This window comes from Solea solea, chromosome 10 (assembly GCF_958295425.1).
Source record: "Solea solea chromosome 10, fSolSol10.1, whole genome shotgun sequence".
In the NCBI taxonomy this organism is placed as follows: domain Eukaryota; kingdom Metazoa; phylum Chordata; class Actinopteri; order Pleuronectiformes; family Soleidae; genus Solea; species Solea solea.
In genome coordinates this window covers 1,036,013-1,049,038 of record NC_081143.1, presented here as the reverse complement: position 1 = coordinate 1,049,038, position 13,026 = coordinate 1,036,013, and the positions used below count along the sequence as shown (strand labels likewise).

At 43.9% G+C, this 13,026-nt stretch overlaps 1 protein-coding gene across 1 annotated transcript; it reads right to left on the bottom strand.

The window, feature by feature from the left end:
- Positions 1-179: 179 nt before the first annotated feature.
- Positions 180-12,470, bottom strand: fam161a (FAM161 centrosomal protein A). The gene is made up of 7 exons (XM_058640027.1): positions 12,154-12,470; positions 10,487-10,719; positions 2,893-4,050; positions 2,562-2,729; positions 1,670-1,769; positions 1,392-1,531; positions 180-574 (listed from the first exon to the last, which is right to left on the bottom strand). The coding sequence occupies exons 1-7, from the start codon at positions 12,307-12,309 to the stop codon at positions 301-303; spliced, it is 2,229 nt and encodes a 742-aa protein (XP_058496010.1). The 5' UTR covers positions 12,310-12,470; the 3' UTR covers positions 180-300.
- Positions 12,471-13,026: the final 556 nt, after the last annotated feature.

The window sequence follows — 13,026 nt, the reverse complement described above, 5'->3', positions numbered from 1 at the left end:
ATAAAACTAAGTCAATTTAGAATAAAACAATAATAAATAAGATAAAATCTCAGTAAAATAACTGGTTTATTGTCGATGCTTCAGTTTGAAATAAAGTTATTATGACAAAAAAAACACAAAGATTTATAAGGAAATACACTTTTATTCCATTTCAGTATTTAACACACACAGGTCAGGACACAGCACTAACTAATAACTATAACCAATTAACATTAACGTTCCATTTAAAAAAAAATACTGGGATATACTGTAAATGTTTGACATTTTATTAAAATGATTAAATTAAAATGATGTTTAACGTCACTCTGCTGCCCCCTGCTGTCCGGTGTCTGCATCGTGCTCGCTCTCGCCCGAGTAACTCTCGTGATCGTCTGAGTAGTGGTAGTTGTCACCGCTGCACTCGTCCTCCTGCGAGCGCTGGCAGACGCCGGGTTCCTCGCCGCTCTCGTCATCATCCGCTCTCTCTCGCTCCCTCTCGCCTGGATCGTCTGCGTCTTCGTCATCGAGGAAGACTTTTCTGTAGCAGACACGCTGATATCCCGTGTCCACGTCGTCATCGGGATCGTCGCGGTCACTGTGAGAACATAATCGGCCGAGAATCATCTTCTGTGTAAGATTTGGAGGCCTCTAGTGGTGAAGCCGTGAGTCGCAACTTCAAAAACGTTTTTTCCCGAATTTTAGAACGAGTTTAAAAACATCGGTAAACAGTAGACACGTTTCAGTGTAAATAAATAAATATCAACACTGAATTCTAAGGTTTAGGTTCAGGTTTATTTTAAGTGTGACAGACTGACAGAAACCATCCTGACACACAGACGCTCACTCTCACTGAAAACATGGCTGCCAGCAAGATTTTAGCCACCAAATCATGTCTACGTCACATGATCACGTCTTTATCTCACTGTTGGACGGAAGTTTGTAAACCACTCACTCTCCCACAGCAAAGTCCACAGAGAAAATCAGCGATCACACACTGTTGATCTACTGCTGCCTCGTGTGGTCACTTTGTGTCACTGATGTTAATCTGAAAGAAGATTTTCAAATGCAGAATTAGCAAAATAAGACTTAGTGATGGAGGCAGCAGAGGATGAACAACCCCTGTGTGTGTGATGTTAAAATCACTGATTTTCTCTATGGGGTTTGGTGTGGGAGAGAAATGTGTGTTTTCTGTTAGAAAAGACAACAGCTTACAGCTTAACTCTACAATGTCTTAAGAACATGTTCACATCTTTATCTCACTGTTAGACTGACTTTTCCAACAGGAAACTGAAGTTTGTAAACCACTCACTCTCCCATACCAAAGTCCAGAGAGAAAATCAGTGGCGAAAGTCTGGGTCGCAGATAGGAAACAATATCCATCTTGACTTGAATACAATGTGACTGATGTGTACCTGTGTTTGCTGCCGCTGGAGTGGGAGGAGCTTCCCACATGTGTGGTCTTGGTTGCCTTGCCGCTGATGAACTCCTCGGTCACGTCACATCCACGCAGCGCACCTGTGTAGCGCTTCTCTGCCGCTTGTTTGGCGTTGATCTGAAATCACAGCACATGACACCGAGCGGCTGTGAGTGAAGTCATCGAAGGTCCTTGAATAATAATAATAATGATAATAATAATAATAATAATAACAACAATAATAATAATAATAAATAACTGTGTGTTCATTTTCACCTGTGCAACCTGTTCCAGCAGCAGCGGCCTCTGCTTCACCCTCTGCTGTATCTCCTTGATCTCCTGCTGGTATTCTCTCCGACGCTGGAGATCTTGTTTTCTGTGCAGGAAATGACATCACACACGTTATTTGTCATGGTACACACACACACACACACACACACACACACAGTGCAGCAAAAAAGTGGAGATGAAACTGAAGCTTGTAAACCACTCACTCTCCCACACCAAACCTCACAGAGAAAATCAGTGATTTTAGCTGCGGGGACATAGGAGCTGCTGGTTCTCTGCTGCCTCGTGTGGTCACTTTGTGTCCCTGATTTAAACCTGAGTGGAGGATTTTAAATGCTTAATTTTATCAGACATTTGAACTTAGTGATGGAGGCAGCAGTGGATCAACAACTCCTGTGTGTGTGTGTGTGTGTGTGTGTGATGTTAAAATCACTCATTTTCTTTATGGGGTTTGGTGTGAGAGTGAGTGTGTGTGTGGGAGAGTGAGTGTGTGTCCAGGTATTACTAATGTTGTGGGGACCCAAACCTGTTTAAACAGTCACATTATGTAACGTAAATGACTACATTTTAATGTGAAGATATGTATAAGGTTAGGTTGAGGTTAGGATTAGGCCAGTAGTAATTGTGGTTAAGGTTAGAGTAAGTCTCCAAGAAATTAATGTAAGTCAATGCAATGTCCCCTCAAGTCATGAATGTCCAACATGTATGTGTGTGTGTGTGTGGGAGAGTTAGTGGTTTACAAACTTCAGTTTCCTGTTGGAAAAGTGAGTGAACGTGTGAATCATGAACTTCAGCTGACGTAGATTTTACTGAGCACGTGTTGTTTGTAGTGACTGGTTGTCAGCCACAGGGGGCGCTCACACAGAAACACTCGATGAACCTGAATTGTGTGAGTTTGTCGTGGTGTGTCATGGACAGAGCGAGGTGTGGGTCGTTGGCCTGCGAACGCTTCAACACCAGCCGCTGCAGCTTCTTCTCTCTCTGCTGCTGCCGCTCCCTCCTCTGCTCCTCCTCCTCCTCGGCCTCTTTCCTCCGCTCCAGCACCTTTCTACTCAGGGAGACAGTCTGGTCACATATGGAGGCGGGATTTGGGAGGGGCGGTGGGGGGGGATGTAGGTGTGGCTACAGGTTGTGAGGACAGTGGTGCGGAAGGTGCGGGGGAAACTAGTTCCACAAACAGTGACACAGGGAGGAGCCGCTGTGGTTGCTACCTCACGGCCTCGTGGCGTTTCTTAGTAGCATCTGTGACTTTGGCGGGAAGGAGCTCCAGGCTGCCAGACAGAGACGAGCACAGGCTCGAGGTCGGAGTACGAATATGCTCGGGGCCGATGTGCGGCCAGCGCAGCGTCCGGGGACTGCTCTGCTCCTTCTGGATGTCGGCCAGGATGCGTTGGTGGTGCGAGGGGATGTGAGACGTCCTCAGGGTAAAGGGTTCACAGGCGGTGCTGGGCTTCACCTCCTTCTTCTTCTCCAGGTGTTTCTGGAAGCGCCTGTAGCTGGCGTCGAAGTCGGGAACCTCCCTGTTGATCTGAGGTCGGTGGGTGAAGCCGATCTTGTCCTCTCCGTCTTTAGTTCCCTTGCGTTGGCTGAGTCGGCGTGTGAGCGCGCTGCACGGCAGGGCGGCGCTGTGGAGCAGCTCCTGCGCTCTCATCTGGATCTTGATAGAACGATAAAGCTCCTCCTCCTTCACCAGCTCCCCTGACGCCGCCGTGTACACAGACCTGGGCACGGGTTTGGCCTTGAAGGCTTTGAAAGTGTCCTCGCTGGACGCATTAGGCGGACACTGCTGTTTCTGCTGCTTCTTCAGCCGCTCCCTCTCCAGGAAGCTGAAAGGTTTGGCGACGGTTCCGAGGCGCCGCTCCTCGTGCGCATTCCGCCGCCGCTCTTCGTAAAGCGTGAGGTGAGCATGTGCGGGGACGGGAGTGGCGTGGAACTTCCTCTGGCACTCAGTGAGCTCTTCCAGCTGCCGCCGCAGCACCGTGTTCTCCAGCTCCACCTCTGAGCGCGTCTTTATGCCACGCCTCCTCCTCTCGGCCTCGCGCAGAGTCATGTGGAACGGTTTTGGGACGGTGACTCTGTGTTTCCAGTTCTCCTGCTCGCTGTCTTTCAGCCGCCGCCTCTTCTTCTCGCCCTCTCTCCTCTGGTCACCGCCCGGCAGCCTCTGGAGCGAGGAGGTGGACAGGAGACGAGCATTTGGGGACAACCTGAAGTTCCTCCACATGTTCTTCATGTGTTCCTTCTCCATGTCGTCGTTGGCGGCGGCTTCGTCCTCATTTGAAGAGTGTGACGATGCTGAGGGTCTCCTGAGCTCCACAGCAGAGAAGGACTTCCTGAGACGGTGTGAGGACGCCGGGCTGGACCACGGTGACCTGATGACAAACATAAACAGATGATGTTATCAAACACAACAAATCAACATTACAAACATTTTCATCAATCCTCCAAACTGATCACCAAACTGTGATCTGGACATCGACCCCTCAGACCACAGGTTTGACAACCCTCACCCTGAACACTGGCGTTCCGCAGGGCTGCGTGCTGAGCCGCCTCATGTACTCCCTCTTCACCCTCGACTGCACACATGCTTCAAACACCATTGTCAAGTTTGCAGACGACACAACGATGACAACAATGAGACGGCCTACAGGGAGGAGGTCCAGCCAACAACAGCCGACAACAGCCTGACCCTCAATACCAACAAGACCAAAGAGCTCATTGTGGACTACAGGAAACGCACACCCCCATTCGTATCAAAGGGATGGAGGTTGAGCATGTCACCAGCTTCAAGTTTTTGGGCGTCCACATCTGTGAGGACCTCTCTGGGTCCCTCAACACCTCCATCCTAATCAAGAAGGTTCACCAGGGTCTCTTCTTCCTGAGGAGACTAAAAAGGTCCCATCTCTTTCAACATGGCGCTCCCCTTCAACATGGCGCTTCCCAGTGTGCGACACCACAGAGCTCTCCGAGTCCAGTTGTTTCTTTTCTTCTTTATACTTGCTACTTTTGTATGCAGAGTTAAGGCACACACTGCAAAGAGTGTCTATAATCGGGTGATCTTACTACAGCTGAGAGAGCGCAGCAATTTCAGACTTTTCGACCCGAACGTGCTGGAGTCCTACCCGGAGCTGGCATCCATGAATACACAGTGACTGTTAGTGACTACATCAGCTGGTGCACGACCATCTGCGCACCCCCCAGGACTGTGCGTATGTTCCCAAACCAAAAACCCTGGTTTAATGGGGACATAAAGCGAAAAATAAGGAAGAGGCGGGAGGCCTTCAAGTCAGGAGACCACGGGGAGTACAAGAGAGCCCGGTACGAGCTGCAGAAGTCCATCAGAGCAGCAAATAGGGCTCACTCCCAAAGGCTTGAGGCTACTACCTCAACCACAACACACGCAGCATGTGGCAGGGAATCCAGTCTGTCACAAACTACAGGAGGACCACAACAACCACAGACCCCCGGGATGTCATGCTCCCAGACAGCCTGAACGACTTCTATGCGAGGCTCAACAGGCTGAACGCAGACACACCCTCAAAAACCCCCTGTGACCCCACGGACACTGTCTTCCAGGTGACACACACACAGGTCCTGAAGGCTCTGAAGAAGGTGAACCCCAACAAAGCGGTTGGACCCGATGGAGTGCCTCCCAGAGTACTGAAGGCCTGTGGAGAACAACTGGCGGGTGTGTATACCGATATCTTCAACACATCACTATCTCAGGCTGTACTCCCCCATATCTTCAAAACCTCCACCATCATACCAGTCCCTAAAAGACCAGACACACCCACCCTAAATGACTTCAGGCCAGTGGCACTCACACCAGTCGCCATGAAGTGCCTGGAAAAACTAGTCCTCACCCACATCAACAACATGGTTCCAGACACTGTCGACCCCCTCCAGTTCGCCAACCGATCAGTGGACGACGCGGTAGCATTAGCTCTTCACCACAACCTGCAACACCTGGAGAGCAGCAGAGTGAATGCCAGGGTGCTCTTCCTGGACTACAGCTCTGAATTTAACACTATCCGTCCAGGCAGACTGATCGTGAAGTTGGCAGACCTTGGGGACCCTACTCCCACCTGCAACTGGATCCTGGACTTCCTGACCGAAAGGCCACAGGCGTTGAAGATGGGAGGACGGCTGTCTTCTGAGATCAGAGTCAGCACCGGATCACCACAGCCCCAAACTCTTCACCCTGTACACACATGATTGTGTCTCCACCCAGGACAGCTCCATCATCATTAAATATGCTGATGACACCACCATCCTGGGGCTCATCAAGGGGGGAGACGAGTCAGGACACAGGGCCCAGGTCAACAACATCGTTGTCTATTGAGAGGAGAACGGCCTCCTCCTCAACACAGACAAGACGAAGGAATTAATCCTGGACTTCAGGAAGAAACCCCCCCCTCTACAGCCTCTATTCATGAGTGGGACCGAGGTGGAGAGGACAGACAGCTACAGATTCCTGGGACTGCAGGTCACATCTGACCTGAGCTGGGCTTGTAACACCACAGCCACAGTGAAAAAAGCCCAGCAAAGACTGGACTTCATCAGGCTGCTCAGGAAAGCTGGACTGAACCACCGCCCTCTCACCCTGGCCTACAGAGGACTGATAGAGAGCATCCTCACCGCAGGCATCACTGTCTGGTACGGAAACACCACACAGGCAGAGAGGAAGACTGCAGAGAGTCATAGAGACTGCGGAGAGGATTATTGGGACAAAACTTCCTACCATGGACTCCATGTATACGCAGCGTTGTAGGAAAAGAGCAGAGGGAATCATCAGAGACTCACTCCACCCCGCTCACTCTCTGCTCAAACACACATATATGTATATATATATATATATATATATATATATATATATATATATATATATATATATGTATATTTTTATTTTTTCTACATCTTCTTTTACATTTTTTTTATATTTTTATACTCTGTATAGATTTTAATTTGAGCTCTATATTTATACTTAAGTTTGTGTTTCTGTTTCCTAAAACTGACTCGTAGAACTTGCACAAGATGATGTGCCTGGACTGTCTGTTTAAGCACAAATGGCAAATAAAAACCTTGAACCTTGAACCTTGAACAAAAATCTGTCTCCGCAGATCCTGGTGAACCACTTAGAGCAGACGTGGTTTGTGCTCCGTGTGATTTCCTGTCTCGCCTCACTGAAGCGATGTTTTTTTTTTACAAACGTTCATTTTTTGTTTTTAGGTATAGAAAGTAAATATTTTTGGAACATTTCAACAATTTATATCAAGTCATGTCTTTGAAACAAAATATTTTATAGTTTTTTTTTGCTTTTATAACATTCTATAAAAGTCATTTTTTTCAATTTTATAAACTTTTTTGTGGTCATTTATTGGGACATTTTACGAAACTTAAAGTCATTATTTTTTTTACATTCCTGTTTTGAATGTTTTGGTGATTTTCTTCTGTGACTTCAGTACAACCTTTATTTTTATTTTGCAATTTTACCAAAAAAAATGGATATTGTGTTAACGTTTTGTAAAACTGCAACATTTAAGTCATGTTCTGATAACGTTCTTTTTTTAACATGTTTAATTAATGCAAATCATAAAGAATTAAAGTTACAAACATCCTGTTAATACTTTTTTGTTTTGTGTGTCAGTGATGTAGATCATGTTGTGTGTGTGTCAGTGTTGCAGATCATGTTTTGTTGTGTGTGTCAGTGATGCAGATCATGTTTTGTTGTGTGTCAGTGATGCAGATCATGTTTTGTTGTGTGTGTCAGTGATGCAGATCATGTTTTGTTGTGTGTCAGTGATGCAGATCATGTTTTGTTGTGTGTCAGTGATGTAGATCATGTTTTGTTGTGTGTCAGTGATGCAGATCATGTTTTGTTGTGTGTGTGTCAGTGATGCAGATCATGTTTTGTTGTGTGTGTGTCAGTGATGCAGATCATGTTTTGTTGTGTGTTTGTCAGTGATGCAGATCATGTTTTGTTTTGTGTGTCAGTGATGCAGATCATGTTTTGTTGTGTGTCAGTGATGTAGATCATGTTTTGTTGTGTGTCAGTGTTGCAGATCATGTTTTGTTGTGTGTCAGTAATGCAGATCATGTTTTGTTTTGTGTGTCAGTGATGCAGATCATGTTTTGTTGTGTGTCAGTGATGTAGATCATGTTTTGTTGTGTGTCAGTGTTGCAGATCATGTTTTGTTGTGTGTCAGTAATGCAGATCATGTTTTGTTGTGTGTCAGTGATGCAGATCATGTTTTGTTTTGTGTGTCAGTGATGCAGATCATGTTTTGTAGTGTGTCAGTGATGCAGATCATGTTTTGTTGTGTGTCAGTGATGTAGATCATGTTTTGTTGTGTGTCAGTGTTGCAGATCATGTTTTGTTGTGTGTGTGTCAGTGATGCAGATCATGTTTTGTTGTGTGTCAGTGATGCAGATCATGTTTTGTTGTGTGTCAGTGATGCAGATCATGTTTTGTTGTGTGTCAGTGATGTAGATCATGTTTTGTAGTGTGTCAGTGATGCAGATCATGTTTTGTTGTGTGTCAGTGATGCAGATCATGTTTTGTTGTGTGTCAGTGATGCAGATCATGTTTTGTTGTGTGTCAGTGATATAGATCATGTTTTGTTGTGTGTCAGTGATGCAGATCATGTTTTGTTGTGTGTGTGTCAGTGATGCAGATCATGTTTTGTTGTGTGTGTGTCAGTGATGCAGATCATGTTTTGTTGTGTGTTTGTCAGTGATGCAGATCATGTTTTGTTTTGTGTGTCAGTGATGCAGATCATGTTTTGTTTTGTGTGTCAGTGATGCAGATCATGTTTTGTTGTGTGTCAGTGATGTAGATCATGTTTTGTTGTGTGTCAGTGTTGCAGATCATGTTTTGTTGTGTGTCAGTAATGCAGATCATGTTTTGTTGTGTGTCAGTGATGCAGATCATGTTTTGTTTTGTGTGTCAGTGATGCAGATTATGTTTTGTAGTGTGTCAGTGATGCAGATCATGTTTTGTTGTGTGTCAGTGATGTAGATCATGTTTTGTTGTGTGTCAGTGTTGCAGATCATGTTTTGTTGTGTGTGTGTCAGTGATGCAGATCATGTTTTGTTGTGTGTCAGTGATGCAGATCATGTTTTGTTGTGTGTCAGTGATGCAGATCATGTTTTGTTGTGTGTCAGTGATGCAGATCATGTTTTGTAGTGTGTCAGTGATGCAGATCATGTTTTGTTGTGTGTCAGTGATGCAGATCATGTTTTGTTGTGTGTCAGTGATGCAGATCATGTTTTGTAGTGTGTCAGTGATGTAGATCATGTTTTGTTGTGTGTCAGTGATGCAGATCATGTTTTGTTGTGTGTCAGTGATGCAGATCATGTTTTGTTGTGTGTCAGTGATGTAGATCATGTTTTGTAGTGTGTCAGTGATGCAGATCATGTTTTGTTGTGTGTCAGTGATGCAGATCATGTTTTGTTGTGTGTGTCAGTGATGCAGATCATGTTTTGTTGTGTGTTCGTCAGTGATGCAGATCATGTTTTGTTGTGTGTTTGTCAGTGATGCAGATCATGTTTTGTTGTGTGTTCGTCAGTGATGCAGATCATGTTTTGTTGTGTGTCAGTGATGTAGATCATGTTTTGTTGTGTGTCAGTGATGCAGATCATGTTTTGTTGTGTGTTCGTCAGTGATGCAGATCATGTTTTGTTGTGTGTCAGTGATGTAGATCATGTTTTGTTGTGTGTGTCAGTGATGCAGATCATGTTTTGTTGTGTGTCAGTGATGTAGATCATGTTTTGTTGTGTGTCAGTAATGCAGATCATGTTTTGTTGTGTGTCAGTGATGCAGATCATGTTTTGTTTTGTGTGTCAGTGATGCAGATCATGTTTTGTAGTGTGTCAGTGATGCAGATCATGTTTTGTTGTGTGTCAGTGATGTAGATCATGTTTTGTTGTGTGTCAGTGTTGCAGATCATGTTTTGTTGTGTGTGTGTCAGTGATGCAGATCATGTTTTGTTGTGTGTCAGTGATGCAGATCATGTTTTGTTGTGTGTCAGTGATGCAGATCATGTTTTGTTGTGTGTCAGTGATGCAGATCATGTTTTGTGTGTCAGTGATGCAGATCATGTTTTGTAGTGTGTCAGTGATGCAGATCATGTTTTGTTGTGTGTCAGTGATGTAGATCATGTTTTGTTGTGTGTCAGTGTTGCAGATCATGTTTTGTTGTGTGTGTGTCAGTGATGCAGATCATGTTTTGTTGTGTGTCAGTGATGCAGATCATGTTTTGTTGTGTGTCAGTGATGCAGATCATGTTTTGTTGTGTGTCAGTGATGTAGATCATGTTTTGTAGTGTGTCAGTGATGCAGATCATGTTTTGTTGTGTGTCAGTGATGCAGATCATGTTTTGTTGTGTGTCAGTGATGCAGATCATGTTTTGTAGTGTGTCAGTGATGTAGATCATGTTTTGTTGTGTGTCAGTGATGCAGATCATGTTTTGGTAAAATCTGGAACATTTTATAGAACATTTTAAAATCTTTTTTGGAGGTATAAAGAGTAAATTTTTTGAAGCAACATTTTATAACATTTTAAGCAACAAAGTCATGTTTTTGTGACAAATACTTTTATAGAAAATGAAAAGTATTTTTTGAGAGTATAAAATCTAATGCACGTCATGTTTCTGGAAACATGGGTTCTGCTTTTGTAACATTATCACATTTTATTAGGAAACATTTGATGTTAAAAAAAAGTGTATCTGATTCAAATATCATGATATAAAGGTTTATATTGTTATGTAATGTGAAATATTCCAAATATTCCATAGATGACTCCGCCCACCTGTGCCCCACCTCCAGCGCTGCCCCGCCTCCAGGCTCCAGGAGCTTAAGGTGCAGTTTGCGGCGGTACATGCTCTCCAGCTCGGCCATGGTGCGGAGGTGAGCCTTCTTCAGCTCCTCCAGTTTGCTGTAGTACTCCTCGTTAGAGAAGAAGATGCCGCTCAGGTCCAGACGCTCTCCCGCCGCCCGACAGTCCTCGTCACAGAAATCAGAGCCCGAGTCGTCGTAGTCCAGCTGACAGAGAACGTGGTGTGGTGACAAATACAGACATAAAGACTGAGCCCAAAACATTTACATTGGAAGGTAGAAACAAAATATCCCCCCCCCCCACACACACACACACACACAGCGTTTGCTTAGCCACTTAATTAAAGACTGATCAAATAAAATCTAGTCTACGACGTCTTTATCTCACTGACAGACTTTTCCAACAGAAAGTGAAGTTTGTAAAACACTCACTCTCACGCACCAAACCTCATAGAGAAAATCCATGATTTTAGCTGCGGTCCTCTGCTGCCTTGTGTGGTCACTTTGTGTCACTGCAGTAAATCTGAATGAAGGACTTTAAATGCCAAATAAAGATAAAAATGCTAAATAAGATATTTGAACTTAGTGATGGCGGCAGCAGTGGAACAACCACCCCTGTGTGTGTGTGTGTGTGTGTGAGATGTTAAAATCACTGATTTTCTCTATGGACTTTGGTTTGGGAGAGTGAGTGGTTTACAAACTTCAGTCTAACAGCGAGATAAAGACGTTGTAGACTTAAACTGATGTAGGTTTCATGAGATTTTATTGGCTTCAGTCACTTCTCCTCGTCGGCAGCCATGTTGTCACTGAGCTCTCTCCGGCCTCTTGTACGACGCGTCAGAAAACAGAAAAACAAGCGCACTTTTAAACACCGTGAACTGTCCCTTTACAGACATCTGCTGTATTTACTTTGAAGTCAATGGTTTGGAGCAGCTCCTTCTACTCCAATCTCATTATCCTGAGGAGGAGACGCAGCGTGGAACAGATGGTGGAGCACAAAGAGCAGCTTAGCATCACACACACACACACACACACACACACACACACACACACACACACAGGTGTCTGGGACGTGGAGTTAATCTGGTCAGGACTGAAGTCCACAAATACTAAGGAAGACAAAGTGGGACCAGGTCAAAAGTCTGACTTCAGACCGTCAACAGGACCAGATCACACGAGTCCTCCTGAGTCAGGACTGTTAAAAGAACTAAATCATTGATCAGTGACATAATCTGTTAAATGATTTCATTGTTAAATTGTTTTTGTGATTAAGGTTTTTGTTACAACATTCTGTAAAACCCAATTTTATAAAAAAAAAAAATGTTGGTATTTTGTGTTTTTTTTTAACCATAAAATATTTTATGAAACTTGAACGTATTTTTTTTTTTTTTTACAAACATCATGCTAATCTGGGGTATTGAGAGTAAATGATTGTGGAGCAGTGATGTTCCAAAGGTTTCCGTCTAAGTTTCACTTATATGCACCGTTTTATATTTATTGTCAATTTGTGTTTCTTTGTCTTTTGTTCAGATTTAAGTGAACAATCGAAGTCAAACTAGAAACACAGTAAGAAAGTCGTCATTTCAAACTTCCCATGATTTTATGACACTTAACGGGACAAACAACTGTTTTTATTCTCACCTCTTCCTCGTGCTCCCGGTTGGCCACGTGACCCGAGGCCGCGAGGGGCACGACTCTCTCGCGCTCGTAGGAAGCCAATGGCGCCTTGGTCTCCGGGTCCACCGGCGTCTTAAGACACGACGTCACCAGCACGTTCGTCCGGTGACAATCCTCCATTTTGCCTTTGTTACCACAATAATAACAAATTGTTTCTTTTTTGTTTCTGAACGCGAGTGAAATAAAGTAGAAACGCGTCGATTCTGTCCGCGTGCTGTTGTCAGTCTGTCCGTAACCAGGCAACAGGTGCGCGCTTCCTAGCAACGACAGCGCAGGGGCGGGGCGAGATGATACCGGGAGTGTGGGTTATTTTCAAATTAAAAGCACGCAAATCACGATGAGCGATTCTCAGCTTCTACTTAAAGTTCTTTTAACTTACTTCATTTTAACTGATGTTCTTTATAGAAAGGTGCTGTCAAAATAAAGTTCTAAATTACACTGCAGGTCACGAGAAAGAAAAAGGATTAGTTTTATTTTGAAATAAATGTCAAACCCATTGTATTTAGAGATTAAGACAAAGTATTTAGTATATATTAAATATTAGTAAAAAAAAAAACCTTAAATTAGGAGTCAATCTAATTAATAATAATAAATAAATAAATAAATAAATTATAGCCTGATTCACTGTCACCTGACACTTTCCTCTCATTTGAAGTCGAGTTCCCTGAATTCACATTGATGTCATTGTAAAGAAATAGATTTTCATTTAGAGGGTAAGGTAATGGTAAGGTAAGGGTTTTCTCATTGAATTAGATAAAAAAAAAAGATTAAACATAATTAAATATTCATATAAATAAGATTATAAACATTTTTCAGGAAAAATGAGATGCATTTCTA

Bases quoted from the DNA above. Each gene is read 5' to 3' on its own strand.
- fam161a (XM_058640027.1), bottom strand. From the start codon at position 12,309: ATGGAGGATTGTCACCGGACGAACGTGCTGGTGACGTCGTGTCTTAAG. The intron at 1,770-2,561 runs GTTCATCGAGTG...TTTCCTGCACAG, and splicing joins GACAAACTCACACAATTCAG to AAAACAAGATCTCCAGCGTC. The intron at 1,532-1,669 runs GTGAAAATGAAC...CTGTGATTTCAG, and splicing joins TGCTGGAACAGGTTGCACAG to ATCAACGCCAAACAAGCGGC.